This window comes from Alligator sinensis, unplaced genomic scaffold (assembly GCF_000455745.1).
Source record: "Alligator sinensis unplaced genomic scaffold, ASM45574v1 scaffold173_5, whole genome shotgun sequence".
NCBI classification, from domain to species: domain Eukaryota; kingdom Metazoa; phylum Chordata; order Crocodylia; family Alligatoridae; genus Alligator; species Alligator sinensis.
Window position 1 is genome coordinate 478,114 of NW_005842198.1, and position 16,901 is coordinate 495,014.

The window sequence follows — 16,901 nt, forward strand, 5'->3', positions numbered from 1 at the left end:
CTAGAGAGTTTGCTCAGAAACCAGGATTGCTTGTTATGAAAACTAATCTGAACCATTGCACCTGGTGATACATATATGGAAAATAGCCAGTGACGGGCTACAAATTTACATTAACATCAGCTAATGATGGCGGAGTGCTCTTCTTAGATATCAGTTTGTGCTGATTCATTAACCACAAACTACTACTGTATCTTGCCTGCTTGTTGTTATGTGGTGTTGCAAAACTAAGCCTACTGTCAATAGTTGATGACATTTAAACTGTATTAACTTTTCTTCTAAGTTTGTCTGGTTTTCCCCCCCATTAAAAACACATTCTAATTTTTATTTTTTCACATATTCTCAGCTTGATTGAGTTTTTTAATAAGATGAAGAAATGGGAAGACATGGCAAATCTACCCACACAATTCAGAGAACGTACTGAGAGATTAGAGAGAAACTTTACAGTTTCTGCTGTAATTTTTAAGAAGTATGAACCCATTTTTCAGGATATCTTCAGGCATCCCCAAGAAGATCAACCTCGTCAACAGAGAGGAAGAAAACAGAGGTAAGATTTTTTTTTTTAGTTTTTCTAACTGATTTTAGAATATTTTACAGCTATAATTTCATTATGGTTTTTTTGGTCTGTTGTTGCTTTTGTTATATTCATTTACCTTCTATTAATTCCCAGAGTTCCTTTTTCTTCATCTTCTCTCTGGGCTTCTCTTTATAGTAGAGTCTTTTGTGTTTTGAAACAGTAGAATATAGTGTGCTGTACACAATCAGAATGATTTGCTTGACTGTAGATCTGTATTTGTCAATTTCAGCTGCCCAAGTTTAATATTTAGCTTGGCTTCCTGTGACTCTTTCTCCCTCCAGTTTGGTTAACCAAGATGGATACATTCCTGTACATTGTTGCTTCCAGCTGTTTACTGTGCTCTGCCTTAGTTTCTCACCTTAATTTTAGTTTTGTAATGCTTTTTATTTTAATATTACTACCTTTAATTTCTTAGATTTTCTTCATGTTTCTTTGAACAGGTTACCATTTTCTTGTAACTGCATTTATATAAATCTTTATTTAAAGAGAAAAAAAGGTGGGAAGGGAAAGGAACAGAACAGTAACAAACAGTTAACATACTTTAAACATATCTAAGTATTCAAATACATTGAACAGAGCTTGGAAGTAGAAAGTTATACTAAATCCCATATACGTTTCTATGATTACAAGTGTTATCAAGGATAACACCAAAAACTGTAAGATGTCTACAATTCATTAGGGCATTTTTGTGATTTCTGTGGAGGCTTATGGTGTTATAAAGTAAAAGACAATTAAGTCTTAGAGAATTTCTTTTTATCACATTAGTAAAGCTAAAAAAAATGAGAGAGAGAGAAATAAATATTGACCTCAAGGTAATTAGACAAGGAGATTTAATGTCAGCTGGATTTTGTTTTGATTTATTTGTGAAGTAATAAATACAACTGTTTAAGAGAGCAGTTTATTTTTTCAAAGCAAGAGTGCTGGCAAAAATAAGGAAACACAAATGAGGTCTGATAAATTTGTACAAGTTCCTGAGGTTGCTAAGTCTATGGAGAAACCAAAATAAGCAACTGTAGCTTTCAAAAACAGGAGCTTTCTAAAATAATATATCTTTATAACATTTTCATGGAACACCTTTGAAAACTCTGTCCTGAGGTAGGGATATAAATATAATTTAAAAAAATTATCCATTTGGCTCTAATTATATTGGTTAACTGATAACAGTAGCTTAGACAGTGGCTGCTGGGAGCTCTTCCTCAGGTCCTTTGACAGAGGTGGAAGGAAGCCCTGGCAAGCAGCACAGGTTAAATGAAGCCCCTGGCTGAGAGGGAGGGAACACCCATGACTGAGCAGCTAATTGCTTATGTGATGAGTCATTAAACTGCCTACTGTTTTCTTCTTCAACCTCATAATCTATGGGTACTAGTTCCCTCTTCCCTTTTTTCTCCCTCCTGCCTACTCTGCCTCTTTCTGGTTCCTGCTGGGGCACCACATGGCTTCCCTTCCCTGCTGGACTGCGCCACGTCCCACAATAAATGATAACCAGTAAACTAACCAATTATCACCGGGCTTATTGGTTAAAGCCTTGTTTAACTTTTCATATCCCTATCTTGAGGATGTTGTGAAAAATGCAAAGTTAGCTGGGGTATTTTGTTTTGGGATAGATAAGTCATCCTGTATGATCTTAAAATTATATTTATAAAAGAGAAGCTAGTTTTAACCTGAACTGTGGAAATACTGGGGACCTTACATTCTGGAGTGTTGATCACTTCTAAAACTACCCTGAGATTGGGAACTAAAGGATTCAGTTTACTAACTTGATTAAGATTAATGTGAGGTCAGAATGTGTCCATGAAAGTTGTTCAATATAAAACCTACATGAGGTAATCAGACTACTAGAATAAGAGAAACTTTTTATTCCAGCAATTGGTTTTCCAGTGATTTTTGTTTTGGACACAAAAACATTTTTCATTTTAGACAAGTTGGGTAATATTCTTATATAAATGAAAAGGTATGAATGTGTTCATAATCTTACAGCCAAGCTGCAATCTCTCCCTAGGAAAGAAGGATATGATGTGTTCAGTCACAGTATCTTTTTTTTTTTTTTAAATTCACCTTTCCAAAAACAGCAAGGTATAAATTGACCAATAAGGTCTCTAGATTTTGTTGTCATAGGCAACTCATTGCCATAAGTAGCAGCAGTGTGTTTTAGGTAAAGGTGGTCTAACTCTGTCAGAAAAAGTCACCTTGCCAATCTGGTAAGTAATGTGTGTAGTTGCCATATTAGAATCCAAGATGGCTGCCATGTATTCACATTTTGGTCAATATTTCAGCCCCAACTAGGGTTAGAAAATTAATTCTAGTGTTGAAACCAACATTGTACAAAGCGAGGAAATCAATTGTAACAATTCCGTTGTGGTAGCCATATTGGAGTCCAAGATCGCCAACGTATTAGCATATATGTATCAACTTAATGTAATTAAAAAACCTAGTAAAACAGTACTCTAATACTGAAACCTCATAAATTCTATCACTAAATAGTTAATAGCAGGCTGTTGTGGGATGGGGTCTCCAGGGATGGCGGTGACGCCCGTAGGGCTCTGTGATCGCACCAGTCTTGCCCAACAGGCACCCTTTTCCTCGCCTGCCACGTCTTGCTGGTAATTATAATATAGAGAGGCTGCCTTCGAGTTTGTGTTTGGACACAGTCCTGATAGACCCTGTTGAAACCTGTGGGTTCTTGGACCCCTTTTTGGGTCCTGCTCAAAATGGATGCCTCACAGGACACCCTCAGCCTTACAGGCTAGATGCGTGGCTCCAAAGCTACCCCTTTACCATGCCCCAAGCCTCACAGATGGTATTTAAACATTGCCTCTCTGGGGCCTTGCTATAGCTCGGCCTCCTGTCATCACCAGGCTCTCCGCAACCCCTTTGTCTCCACACCCACACTGGCGCTGGGCTCTCTGCACTGTAGTGGGCCCCCAATAAGGCCTCCTGCTCTCCCAGTAGACTCAGCCCAGTCCCCCAGTTTATAAACAGCAACCAAAAATATGAGCCCCTGGGCTATAACATAATACAGGCAGTTCAGGGTACGCTCTGTCTCTTTAAAAGAGTCAAACTTTCCCCTAGCGCTAAGTGCCTTGTAGGCGAGGATACCTGGTGAGATGGAGCCCCTTAATCCTACCAGAACAGGCAGTCAAGCATCTCCAGTTAGCTTCCTCTATGAGAGCACCTTCTCCCTTGGCTGCTGACAGAGAACTAACCCTCTAGTCCCAACCCTGGGGTTTATATATGCTCAGGGCCCTGCCTCTTCTGGTCAGGTGACTGGCTGCAGGTGCAGGCTATTTCCCTCATTAGCCTGCTGCCACAGTAACCTGTACCTGTGGGGTTCCTGCCTAACTGCTAGGGCCCTGTGTCTAGGCAGTTTCTGCCCTTAAAAGAGCAGACACCTTAGTTAGTGCCCTACAGTACTGAAAACACGGGCCTACAGTACTGAAAACATTCACTTATGCCAACCTACTTGTTTCAGTTATATTGAATTATAGTAGTGGTTGATGGCAGCGAGTCATGGCACTCCGTAACCAGTGGCGTCCACTAAGGCTCTGTCCTTGGACCAGTTCTCTTCAACATCTTTATCAACCACGTGGACATTGGTGCCAGAAGCTCACTCACTAAGTTTGCCGATGACACTAAACTTTGAGGCATAGCGTCTACACCTGAGGACAGGCTAGTGATCCAGGCTGACTTGGATAAACGTAGTAAGTGGGCGGATACAAACCTGATGACATTCAATACTGATAAATGCAAGGTGCTCCATCTCGGGGGGGTGGGGACGGGGGACCCATGGCATACTTATAAGCTCGGCAGTGCTATGCTTGCTAGCACCACTCCTGAAAGAGACTTGGGGGTCATGATTGACCACAAGATGAACATGAGCCACCAATGCGATGTTGCAGCTGGTAAAACAAACAAAACCCTGGCTTGCCTCCACAGATGCTTCTCAGGGAAATCTCAGCATGTCCTCCTCCTGCTTCCCTCGGCCTTTGTGAGGCAGTAGCTAGAGTACTGCATCCAGTTCTGGGCTCTGCAAGAAGGATGTCAAGAAGCTTGAGAGAGTCCAGAGGAGAGCCACGCGCATGATCAGAGGGCAAGGGAATAGGCCTTATGAAGAGAGGCTGAGAGCCATGGGACTCTTCAGTCTGGAACAGCACAGGCTCAGGGGGGACCTGGTGATTACCTATAAGTACACAAGAGGTGTTCATCAGGATCTGGGAGAATGTCTGTTCACCAGAACGCCCCAAGGAAAAACAAGGACCGACGGTCATAAACTCCTACAAGACCGTTTTAGGCTGGACATAAGAAAAAATTTCTTTACTGTTGGAGCCCCCAAGACCTGGAATAGACTCCCTGTAGATGTGGTGCAGACACCTACTCTGGACTTATTCAATAAACGCTTGGATGCTTATCTTGCTGGGGTCCTTTGACCCTAGCTTACATCCTGCCCCTGGCGCAGGGGACTGGACTTGATGATCTTCAAGGTCCCTTCCAGCCCTAACGTCTATGAAGTCTATGAAATCTATGAATTAAAACAGTACAATTTTTTTTTTAATTTCAGGATGTGGATAAGTCATATTAATAAGACATAATTCAATGGCATTGAAACACGCAGACAGATGTTCGGCTTAAGGCGATAGGAAAATGTAATATATACATATACATGTATATACAATACATGTAATATATACAATATATACAAAGGGTGTATATAACATTAATACAGTGGGTAATTGCAGTTTTTCAGATGTCTCATCACTTAAATCTGTTTCTGAATCCCTGTAGTTATCGCACAGATTGTAACATGCAGTCTCATAACACTCACAGCTGGGAGTGCATTGCACATTAACCTACTTGCATGAGCATCCTGGTCTCCATCATTCCATCTTGTACTTGCAACTTGTTATCGAAAGTTAACCTGCTTCCCAATCACACTGGTCACGTAATAGTGATGGTAGATTAGGTTCAGGCACACTTCACCAAATGAGATTGATAATTCACTCTATGTACATAGTGCACAAGGGAGTTGTATGTAGGTGGAAGTTTATCCAGAGCTTTTCCTTGATAGGATAATTTCACTCTTAACATCCAGAAGGGTCATCAAAGATGCTGACTGCTGATACAGCAAGACAACAAACTTTTCTACCCGACTGTACAAATCCTTATCAACATCAGGCCTGCTTCCTAGACCTGCCAATAGATGTAGATGTTGAGTTAACACTTTCCAAGCAGTATTCTTGCATTTGTCTCATTTTGCTGCACTGTCCCATAGTTGACTTTGTACTTGAAGGTTTTCAATTTTGATTTGGGTATGTTTGCATAGAAGCTCTCAGTAGCATTTGCAGTAAGATGTTTCTGGATAATGGTGTTCACGATTTCTTCCTTTGTCACATGCATTCAGAATGCCTAATGCAGTATCTTATGGCACAATGTCTCCTGTCAAAATACATAACAGCTCATCGTTGGAGACCTTAAAACAAGTGGAACTTTTCAAATTGTTCTTTTAGCAACTTGACATCATTGTCATCTCTTTTCGGTAGTGTCCTTTGTCTTTCATTATGATCAAAAGATGTTGTATTGATCCCAAATATTTGATTTACCATCTTGGTTAGGTGACCTCTTTCATTGTTGTCTAGCTGCTTTGTTGCCTCTTTCCACAAACTCAGTGTACACTGTAGGAGAATTTGCTAAATCCTTCATTTATTCAAGATATATACTGGACCCCATCTCATGTATTTGGTATGATTATGCACAGCTATCAGTGTCAGCATTTCATTTAAAGCACATACATGCTCATGCCAGTTGCCTTCACATTCATCTGTGATAAAGCACAAAAGAACATTGACAGTTTCCAAATAGTTCATCCAGTACCTGAACATACCTTGATGAGAGTGTTCTTCCACAAATTCTTGAAGTGAAGTGACAATTGTTGACAGACGTAATAGTTCTCTTACCACATTCCTTCCCGCTTTGGAGTCATTGTTTCTGAATGTAACAGCTATGCTACTGGGAAGTTGGTCAACAACATCATAACCTAATCCTTTGCTTGAACTGGACAACTACATAATGAAGTAATGTATCAAAATATGCCATATTGCTTCAAATGTTATCTTGTGCACTCTGATAGCACAGTTTTACAATTTTCCTTTTATTATGTTGGTGGCAGTGTTTTCTGAAAATAATATACTTTCTCTTCAACAATCTTCAAGTCCTGAAGCAGTGAAATGCTGACCAACTGTTATTAGGTGAACCATGATAAGGAAGCCTCCCACTCGAATGATTACTTCTTCAGCCTCTTCTGCCTGAGCTGACACAAGTTCGTTCACTTTGCAATATAATGCCTAATCAAACATTCTGACTCTGTGCTGTTTTTGTAGTCATCCTGCAGTTGTTTTATATCACAATGACAGTCCAAATGGTGTCATACTTGGATGCTGGTGCAGGTGCAGGTAGGACATAATACAACAATCAATGGTGGTAAAGTATCATAAAAAAGAAACTGGTTAAAACACTGTCTACCCTGGTACAACAACATTCTCCTGGTTGTCAACTGATATTCTACACACTGTCCGTGAAAGCACTGCTGACATCTGTTGATCATCTGTGTTATCAAGCTTTTCATTTGCGTTACTTACCTGTACTGTGGACAAGTGGTTTCAGTGACTTGTTACAAGTCATCTTTGCCAGAATGAGTTTCTTAAATTCAGGAAGTATATCTTTCAAGGTTCTTTTCCTTCATGTGACTTCAGTTCTTTTTCCAATTTTAACTGGTTTCAGTGGTCTTCTCTGAAATGCTACAGTTTGCATTGTATGAAATGTTTATTTTCCATCCAGTGTCTCCTCAAAAATATTAATGTTGTCCAATGAAAACTGAACAAAATGAACGGGAATGAGATTCCTTGGGATAACAGCTCAATTTTCCCAAATTTCCTTTAAGTTTTTCTCAGCCGTGGTGCTCTCAATGCAACGAACTGCCATAAGAGATGCTGCATCCAACGGCATGGAAACTTTGTACCAGCTTCTAAGATCTTGTGTGATGTATCAGCAAGACAAACCCAACATGTTTTGTCTTCCTGATACAAGTGCTAGAGCGGCCAACTAGGGGCCTCTGCTTGACCTAGTGCTCACAAACAGGGAAGAATCGCTGGGGAATGTACTGGTGGAGGGCAACTTGGGCAACAGCGACCACGAGATGATTGAGTTTAGGATCCTGAGGAAAGGAAGGGTGGAGAGCAGCAGACTAAGGACCTGGGCTTCAAAAGAGCAGACTTTGACTTGCCCAGAGAACTCATGGGCAGGATGCCCTGGAAAGTCTGTCTGAGGGGAAGAGAAGTCCAGGAGAGTGGCTGCACTTTAAAGAAGCCTTATTAAGAGTGCAGGAACCACCATGATGTGCAGGAAGACTAGCAAGTATGGCAGAAGACCAGTTTGGCTTAGCAGGGAACTTCAGTAAACTAAATCAAAAAAGGAAGCTTATAAAAGGTGGAAACTTGGGAGGGAGGAGTATTAAGAGTATTGCTTGGGCATGCAGGGATGAAGTCAGGAAGGCCAAAGCACAATTGGAGTTGCAGCTAGCAAGAGATGTGAAGGCTAACAAGAAGCATTTGTACAATTATGTCAATAACAAGAGAAAGATTAGGGAAAGTGTGGGTCCCTTACTAGGGGAAGCTATCTAGTGTGGGGGAAGCAACCTAGTGACAGAGTATGCAGAAAAGGTTGAAGTACTCAATACCTTTTTCACCTCTTCATAGGCAAGGTCAGATCTCAGACTACTGTACCTGGCAGTACAGTTTGGGGAGGAGGTGAGCAGCCAACAGTTGCTAAAGAACAGGTTGGGAATATTTAGAAAAGGTAGACATATACAAGTCCATGGGGCTGGACAGGGTGCATCCAAAGGTGCTGAGGGAGTTGACTGATGTGATTGCAGAGCTGCTGGCCATCATCTTTGAAAAGTCATGGCAATCGAGAGAGGTCCCAGATGATTGGACAAAGGCAAACATAGTGCCTGTATTTAAGGAGGATCCAGGGAACTACAGCCTGGTCAGCCTCATCTCAGTCCCTGGAAAAATCCAGTCCCAAGGAATCCATTTCTAAGTACTTAGAAGAGAAGTGCTTAGACTGTGATTAGGAACAGTCAGCATGGATTCACCAAGGCAGTCATGCCTGATCAACCTGATTGCCTTTCATGATGAGCTCACTGGCTCTGTGGATGTGATATACCTTGATTTTAGCAAGGCAAAAAGCCTTCGTCTCCCACAACAGTATTGCAGGCAAGCTAAGGAGGTATTGGCTGGATGAATGGACTGTAAGGTGGATAGAAAACTGGCTGGATTGTCAGGCTCATAAATGGCTTGAAGTCTAGTTAGCAGCCAGTATCAAGTGGAATGCCCAAGGGTCTGTCTTGGGGCTGGTTTTGTTCAGTGTCTTCATCAACGACCTGGAAGATGGCATAGGGTGCACCGTCAGCAAGTTTGCACATGACACCAAGCTGGGGAGAGTAGTAGATACACTGGAGGGTAAGGTTAGGATTCAGTTACCTAGACAAACTGGAGTCAGAACTCTTGTAGAGGCAGTATCTCTTATTAGATCTAGATAATTGCAAAAAAAATTTAGACAAATTGGAGGATAGAGCCAAAAGAAATCTCATGAGGTTCAACAAGGACAAGTGCCAAATCCTGCACTTGGGGCAGAACAGTCCCACGCACCGGTACAGGCTGAGGGCTGACAGGCTGGGCAACAGCTCTGCAGAAAATGACCTGGGGTTTACTGTGGACAGTAAGCTGAATATGAGTTAACAGTGTGCCCTTGTTGCCAAGAAGGCTCACCGCATACTGCGTTGCCTTGGTAGGAGTGTTGCCAGAAGGTTAAGGGAAGTGATAATTCCCCTCTATTCAGCACTGGTGAAGCCACATCTGGAGTACTGTATTCAGTTTTGTGCCCCCCCCCCCAGAAAGGATGTGGACAAATTCGAGAGAATCCAGCAGAGGGCAATGAAAATGGTGAGGGGGCTTGGCACATGACTTATGAAGAGAGGCTGAGGGAACTGGACTTATTTAGTCTAGAGAAGAGAAGACAGAGGGGATTTAATAGCAGCCTTCAACTACCTGAAGGGGAGTTTGAAGGAGGATGGAGCCAGACTAGGGATAGGCAATTACTTTGGCTGGGGGGGCCGCTTAACCAGTTTTGGTGAGATGTTGAGGGCCGCATGGGTAGCCCCGCCCTTTGGCAGTTGCCCTGCCCTGGTCACTATCTGGGAGCCCAAGTCCCTCCCCCTAACCTTTGCCATCATAATTCCCTCCCTTTACCCTCAGAAGTACTCCTGGGAGGAGATGTGGCCTTAGAACTGGAAGTTATACCCTGTCTCATGGTCTGTATCATAAAACCCACCCACACAACACCAAAGGAACTCAGCGTCAAGAATGAAGCCTCTGATATGCATTAACCAGAAAATCAATGTTGGGTGTCATCTCTGTTGCTGCAGCACAGAGCACTGCTGCAAGGTGGTCATCACATCAAAGATCTAAGATCTGATTTGTTAACTTTCATTACAGAAAATGTCTGCTCACATATGTATGTTGATCCAAACATGGCACAAGCATCTTCCGGGCATGACCCTCAATCTTTGGAAACTTCTGTTCATTAAGAGAGGCATAAAAGCTAGGATGTGGCACTGATTTGAGTTGTTCCACAAGCAGTGCATCACACTGTGGTTCAGTAATCTCAAGTTGGAGGTCACATGAAGCACTGTCAGCATTAAATATGAAAGGTGCCAAAGACAAGTCTTTTTCTATCATTCAAAAATCTGTGAATCGGCAAGAAAATTCAGCATGGAAGTCCACTAGTAACGACATGTATTTTTTTTTTTAGGTTTTGATCAGAAACAGCAGTCTGCTGCAATGTAGTAAAATGGCCAAAATCTTTGCTTCCTATCTGACATGAGAAAAGGACTCCTCATAAATGACTTGATGCTGAAATGCAATTCATGAGCAATAAGCCCATTTCCTTGCAGTCGTGAATTCAGATCATTCATGTAGCCCGTGATATCAATGGTAAATGCAAAATCAGAGAGCCAATCTGCATCATTCAGCTGTGAGAAATACAAATCTTTTCCTTCATGTTCAAAAATGAAATAAACTCTGCTCTCGGTTCCCACACTCTTTTAAAAACTTTACCCAAATTAAGCCATTTTACATTGGTATGATACAGAACATCTGTCTGCTCAGATTCAGACTCCTCAAGCAGAGTTACAAATTGTCTGTGGTTTAATACTCTTGCTCAAATATAGTTCACCACTTTTGTAACCATGTCCACAACAATGCTTAGTTTTAGAACACTTTTACAGAGGACCTCTTGATTGAATAACACAGTCCTGTCCTGGTTGTTGCAAGCGGTTGCCAGCTGCAAGGCTGGAGCTGCACATGGCGCAAGGAGCTAGCCAGGGCCAGCCTGGCAGCACCTGGTTCTCAGCTACAAGGTCGGGACCTCATGGCCAGTCCCATCTCCTCCCAGCAGCACAGTGTTCCTACCTGCAAGGCCAGGAGCTGGGACCCGCACAGTGCAGCAGAAGCCAGCCCAGCCCATCCTGCCTTGCAAGGCAGCAGAAGCTGGCCCAGCCTCCCTTCCCGGCTGCACACCAGGCCTGCCCCATGTGGCAGGACCCAGCCCAGCCTGTCCTGCCCTGCGCAGCAGCAAAAGCTGGCTGAGCCTCCCCTCCTCTCCCCTCCCCTCACTGGTGCGAGCCCATCCCATGTGGCAGGATGCAGCCTGTCCTGCCCAGCATGGCATGCTAGAAGCTGGTTCAGCCCCAGGTTCCCCTCACCAGTGCTAGCTCGGCCCACCCAGCCCAGCCTGTTGCGTACAGCAGGTGCTGTCCCAGCTCCCCCCTTCCCCTTACTGGTGCCGACTCGTCCCGCAGCACAGCAGAAGCCAGTTCAGCCTCCCTTTCCCTTACCAGCGCCACACACCGGGCCCATCCCACATGGCAGGGCCCAGGCCAGCCCCATGCAGTGGCAAAAGCCAGCTAAACCCCCTGTTCTCCCCACTGGCACTAGCCAGGCCTGTCCCATGCAGCAGGACCTGGCTCAGCCCAGCCCATCCCATCCCATCCCACCCCGCATGACAGCAAAAGCCAGCTGAGCCTCTCTTTGCCTCACTGGCACCCAGCCCGGGCCATCCCGCACAGCAGGACCCAGCCCAGCCTAGCCCATTCTGTCCCACACAGCACAGCAGAAGCTGGCTCTGCCCCAGGTTCCCTTCACCAGTGCCAGCTCAGTCTGTCCAGTGCTGCAGGACCTGACCCAACCCATCCTGTGTGTCACAGCATGGCAAAAGCCAGCCCAGGTCCCCCTTCCCCTCACCGGTGCCGGCCAGGGCAAAAATGTGAGTTCATGGCAGCCATCTTGAATTCCAATATGGCAGCTACACATGGGCTGACAAATTGGGGACACGGTTAGGAAGCCCAGCCATACCTTGTAATGCATCCACAGATGCATCTCAAGCGGGTCCAAGGAGGTGATCCTCCCTCTGTGCGACTCTGGTCAGGCCGCAGCTGGAGTACTGCATCCAGTTCTGGGCACCGCACTTCAGGAGGGATGTGGCCAATATGGAGAGGGTCCAAAGGAGGGCCACCTGCATGATCAGGGGTCAGCAGGGCAGGCCCTATGAGAAGCTGAGGGGCCTGAACCTATTCAGCCTCCAAAAGAGAAGGCTGAGAGGGGATCTAGTGGTAGTCTACAAACTAGTCAAGGGGGACCAGCAGGCATTGGGAGAGTCCCTGTTCGCCCGAGCAATCCCAGGAGTTACAAGAAACAACGGACACAAGCTAGCGGAGAGTAGTTTCAGGCTAGACATTAGGAGGCACTATTTCACTATCAGTGCAGCTAGGACCTGGAACCAACTTCCAAAAGAAGTGGTGCTGGCTTCTACCCTGGGGGTCTTTAAAAAAAGGCTGGACAAACATCTGGCTGGGGTCGTTTGATCTCAGTACTCTTTCCTGCCACAGCAGGGGGTCAGACTAGATGATCTCCTCAGGTCCCTTCCAACCCTACCAACTATGAAACTATATACTTGTCAGATTAATGGGGATCAGGGTTTTCTGTTTTCCATGGAAAAGCTTGGATTTTCTCTTTTTAAGGGGAAAAACATGGAAAATGGTGGGTTTTGCCTTGCAGGCTGGCAGAGTTCCAGCCTGCAAGGGACTGTGGGGAGCAGGAAGAGGGAAATCAGGCAGGGGGCATCTGGTGCATGTGCATATGTACACTCATGCACATGTCAGCCAGGGAGCAGCTCCCATAGCTCTCTGCAAGTAAGTGAGTGGGGGCGGGGTGAGGATTGAGGCACACATAGTGAGGGAGAAAGGGAGGGAATTAGGCAGGGCTGGGAGCACTGCCTAGCTAGGGTGGTGCATGGGGTCTGGGGTGGGAATGCGTGACTGCAAGGCCTGGTTGGTGAATGGGATGGAGCCATTGGCAGCTCATTTGTGGGGCACAGGGGGACTAGCTACTCACTGCTGCACACACTTCCTGGGGACACATAGGGGGGCGTGTGCCCCTCAGCTTTGTATGCAGGGTGGGGGCAGATGTGGACTGCCTGCTATAGGCTTGGGGCTCCCCCACCCTGCTGCCCTCCTCACCCTGGGGCCTCTGTGGCCCAGCAGGCAGCACCTGCCACAGCACAGCCGAACAGAGGGGCAGGGCAGAGAGGGGGCAGGGCAGAGAGGCTTGGTGCCACCCCAGAGACCCCTGTACTGCCATGATGAGGCACCCCCTGCCCACCTGGCAGCAACAGGGGTGGTGGCATGGAGTTGTGCCCCCCCCCCACTGCTACTGGCTGGGCATGGGGCGCCTTGCCATGGTGGTGTGGGGCTCTTGACAGCTGCACTGAGCCTCCCCACTTTGATCTGCCCTGCCATGCCAGGTCCCACCCCCAGAGGGATGGCAGCAGGGGGCGGAGCCCCAGGCCCACAGCTGGTAGCCTGCATCTGCCTCCACGCCCCACCCCCAAATGGCTCCACTCCAGCCATGCCACCTATGTGGGAGGGGGAGCTGGGCTCCACGCCCCACTCCAGTGGCAGCTGGGGCTCAGATGCTGCTAGGGGGGGCAGGGGGCTATGGACTTGGCTCCCTGGCAGCTGGGGGCCTCCTCCAGCAGGGTTATGGGTTGGAAGTAAGTGACCACCACTAGGGCAGGGGGATGGGAGCTATGGGTGGGGAGTAAGGGGCACCAACAGGGCCAGAAGCCTGTGGGTTGGGAGTCAAGGGTGCCAGCAGGGCTGGGGGCTGTGGGTAGGGAGTGAGGGGCATTGGCATGGGCGGGGCACTGGCATATCAGGGCTGCTCAATGCCACAGAGCAGTTGGGGGAGGAAGACCACTCATCAGGATGCAGGTTCGGCTGCAGCTAAGGGGACAGGGGGAGCTCTCATTTTCCATCATAAAAAACCTAAAATCAAATGCCAAAATGTATAGCTATTTAGAATATATTTTATTATACTGATTGAGGCACTGGTAGGCTTCCAAATTGCTTAAAAATTATAAATATATCAATAAAACATTGTGTTCAATTGCTTTAGTGGTGTTTCAATGTAATAGCAGAAAAACACAGATTTGGGGGGTTTTAAGCAGAGAGTTTGGAAATTTTTATCAGAGAATTTGCGATTTTTAAACAGAGAAAAACAGGATTCCTGCAGATTATCAACATGACTTCTGACACAGGGGGACCATTTCTACCTGAAACACTGCTGTCTTTTCTGGCAATGAGTTGCCTCTAAACTGATACCTTTACCCTTCTTTTTTACACTAAAAAAATGATTTTGGATACAACAGCTCTTAAATGCAGTGTTTTGAATGGTGATGAGACATACTTTGAAGATATGTGAATACTTTTAAGTATCTTGAGGGGATTTCTTGGTAAAATTATGAATCCATCTCCAACTACTACAGATGAAATTGTCTGATATGGGAAAACTTAAACCTTTTTTTTTTAATCTGCAAGTACCATCAGAGAAGCTAAATAAAACATATAATATTGCATGTATAGATGTGACAGTACTAGAAAATGAGATGTTTCGGAATTCATATTGGGAATTTTTATACTATATACGTTTGAGTAACTTTGCACTGTACGAGGTATAAATGTTTAATCCTGCAATAATCTATTATTAATGCTGTTCAACCTTTAGTTGTCTATTATTAAAATATTATCTTGTCTCTCTTCATATTAAATGCCAAAATAGAACAAATCTGCATATGCTTTATTAAAAATAGGAATGTCATTTTCATTTCCAATTTTTTTAATGAAATGTACTATTGAGGGACTAATCATCTCTTTTAAGTCAAGTGCTGTGCTGAGAGAAAGTACTATGAAATCTTTCTTTAATGCAGCTATGTCCAGGATAATATCTCTAGGAGTTTGCTGTTCAAACATTAGCTGTTTTCAGATTGAATTAACTGTGCCAAGATAGTGATGGCTTTTTGATCTATATGTGCAAATGAAGATTGGAATTCAATTTATTTCCACTTATGTACAGTGCCACTTCATCTGATACCCTTTTTTTGCTACCCATTGTACTTGTTAGGATGTTGTACAGCAGGGGTAGGCAATCCTGGGCATGGGTGCCTGGCAATGGCATGCAAAGGCATTTTACTTGGCATGTGTGCCTTAGGGCAGACAGTGGGGTAGGGGCCAGGGCTGTGCTACCACAACAGGGATCGAGCCTCTCCCAGCTCCCCTGGCATGCCATCTTACAAGTCGAGGTTGTGAGTGTTTTTTTGCACTTTTCCCCAAAATGTTGCTGACCCCTGTTGTAAGGTATTCCATTCTGTCAGCATTGATGCAGTTAGTTTGTTGTGTGTCTTATTCTCATGATTTTTTTCTTTCCAAAAGACGACAGCCTTGTACAGTCTCTGAAGTTTTCCAGTTTTGTTGGGTGCTCTTTGTTTATGCAAAAGGTAAGAGATTTGGGAAGTTTATGACATTTACTGTGAACTTTGTTAGACTTTAATACAGATTACATATGATGAAAAATTGAGAGGCCCTTGGATTTTGGATAAGCATCAGAAAGTTGTTTAACATAGTGAATTTACATAACTAACTGTTACAAAATAGGCTTTATGTCATGCTTCCCTTGTCTTTACTTCCCCAGCTATAATTCCCCAGCTCTCAATATTTTACCACATATTGAGATCAAAGATTGGCTTAGTCTGGTGAACTTTATGGTGGCTGCACTTTCCGATCCCTGGCATTCTGAAGCTTTCATACTACATCTAGAAAAGGGGAAGTCCCCAGAAATGTTAGTAGATACATGTTTTTGTGTGCATGTGGATTTGAAATATAAACAAATACCACTGGGGATTAAGATCAGGTCAAACTCCTCTTCTGTTTCTAGCCACACAGACAATATTTTGTCTGCTTTATAAGCAGCAGAAAGAATAAAACCACAGATGTTGGATTTCCTTCCTTTAAACGTAGGAACACCAGTTGCATGTGTTACTAATAAAAAAGGCTCTGTAAATATTGGGCATCTCTTACAGAAGAACCATCTCCTTCATATTTACATCCCCACACTCGGGAATACAAATTGCTGCTTTTACAACTCACAGTATGATCTCATATTTGTCCATAAATACCATATTTACTGGAATCCAAGACAACTCCCCAATAACTAGATTCTATACATGCAAAAGTTACATTTGTTACAGTTTTTCCCTATGTATAAAATCTAATTATTGGGGCATCATCTTGGTTTAGTCACCCCCTCCACTGCAAGGGGGAAGGCTGTAGGGGGACCTGACCCTTGTCCTCTGCTCCCTCCTCCCGTACACCCCAATGTGTACAGCCTATCTCAACCATCTCCTGCCCATCACAACTTACACTCTGGCTCCAGCTCTGTGCCCCAAGCTGGATCAGACTGAGAGGCAGATGGTAAGCCGTGGCAGAGGCTGTGGCTGTAACTCTGATTTCCCCCTGCCATGTTGAATGGGGAAAAAGAGCTCATCTTGGATTTGAGTGAATATGTACTTCAAAATTCAATTTTAAAATTTGAAACATTTTAGCCTTTTTCTTCTCATTTTTAAAATGTGTGTGCAGTTTTACTACATCACATAACCAATAGTACTTACTTGTTCTCTTCATGTCAGTCAACCCAGTGTTCTACATTCTGACTTCTCATTTGTAATATTTCTGTATGTTAGCTTTGTACTGTGTATGTTTACTAGTTATTCTGAATGAATTTGCACATATTTTTAATTAAAATGAGAAATACCGGTTAATGGCTGTACAAGTAGGCCTTTGGTAATGTGCATTTGTAATCCACTGCTTGCATGGTATGTAAAAATA

At 44.3% G+C, this 16,901-nt stretch overlaps 1 protein-coding gene across 3 annotated transcripts in view; it reads left to right on the plus strand.

The window, feature by feature from the left end:
* RBL2 (RB transcriptional corepressor like 2) overlaps positions 1-16,901 on the plus strand; it is a 46,414-nt gene that overhangs the window by 1,379 nt on the left and 28,134 nt on the right. For all 3 annotated transcript variants that reach the window (XM_006026577.3, XM_025207526.1, XM_025207525.1), the window contains exons 2-3: positions 344-544; positions 15,450-15,514. In XM_006026577.3, coding sequence (XP_006026639.3) covers positions 366-544; positions 15,450-15,514 — 244 coding nt within the window. In that variant the 5' untranslated portion in view covers positions 344-365. The remainder of the gene's footprint in view (positions 1-343; positions 545-15,449; positions 15,515-16,901) is intronic.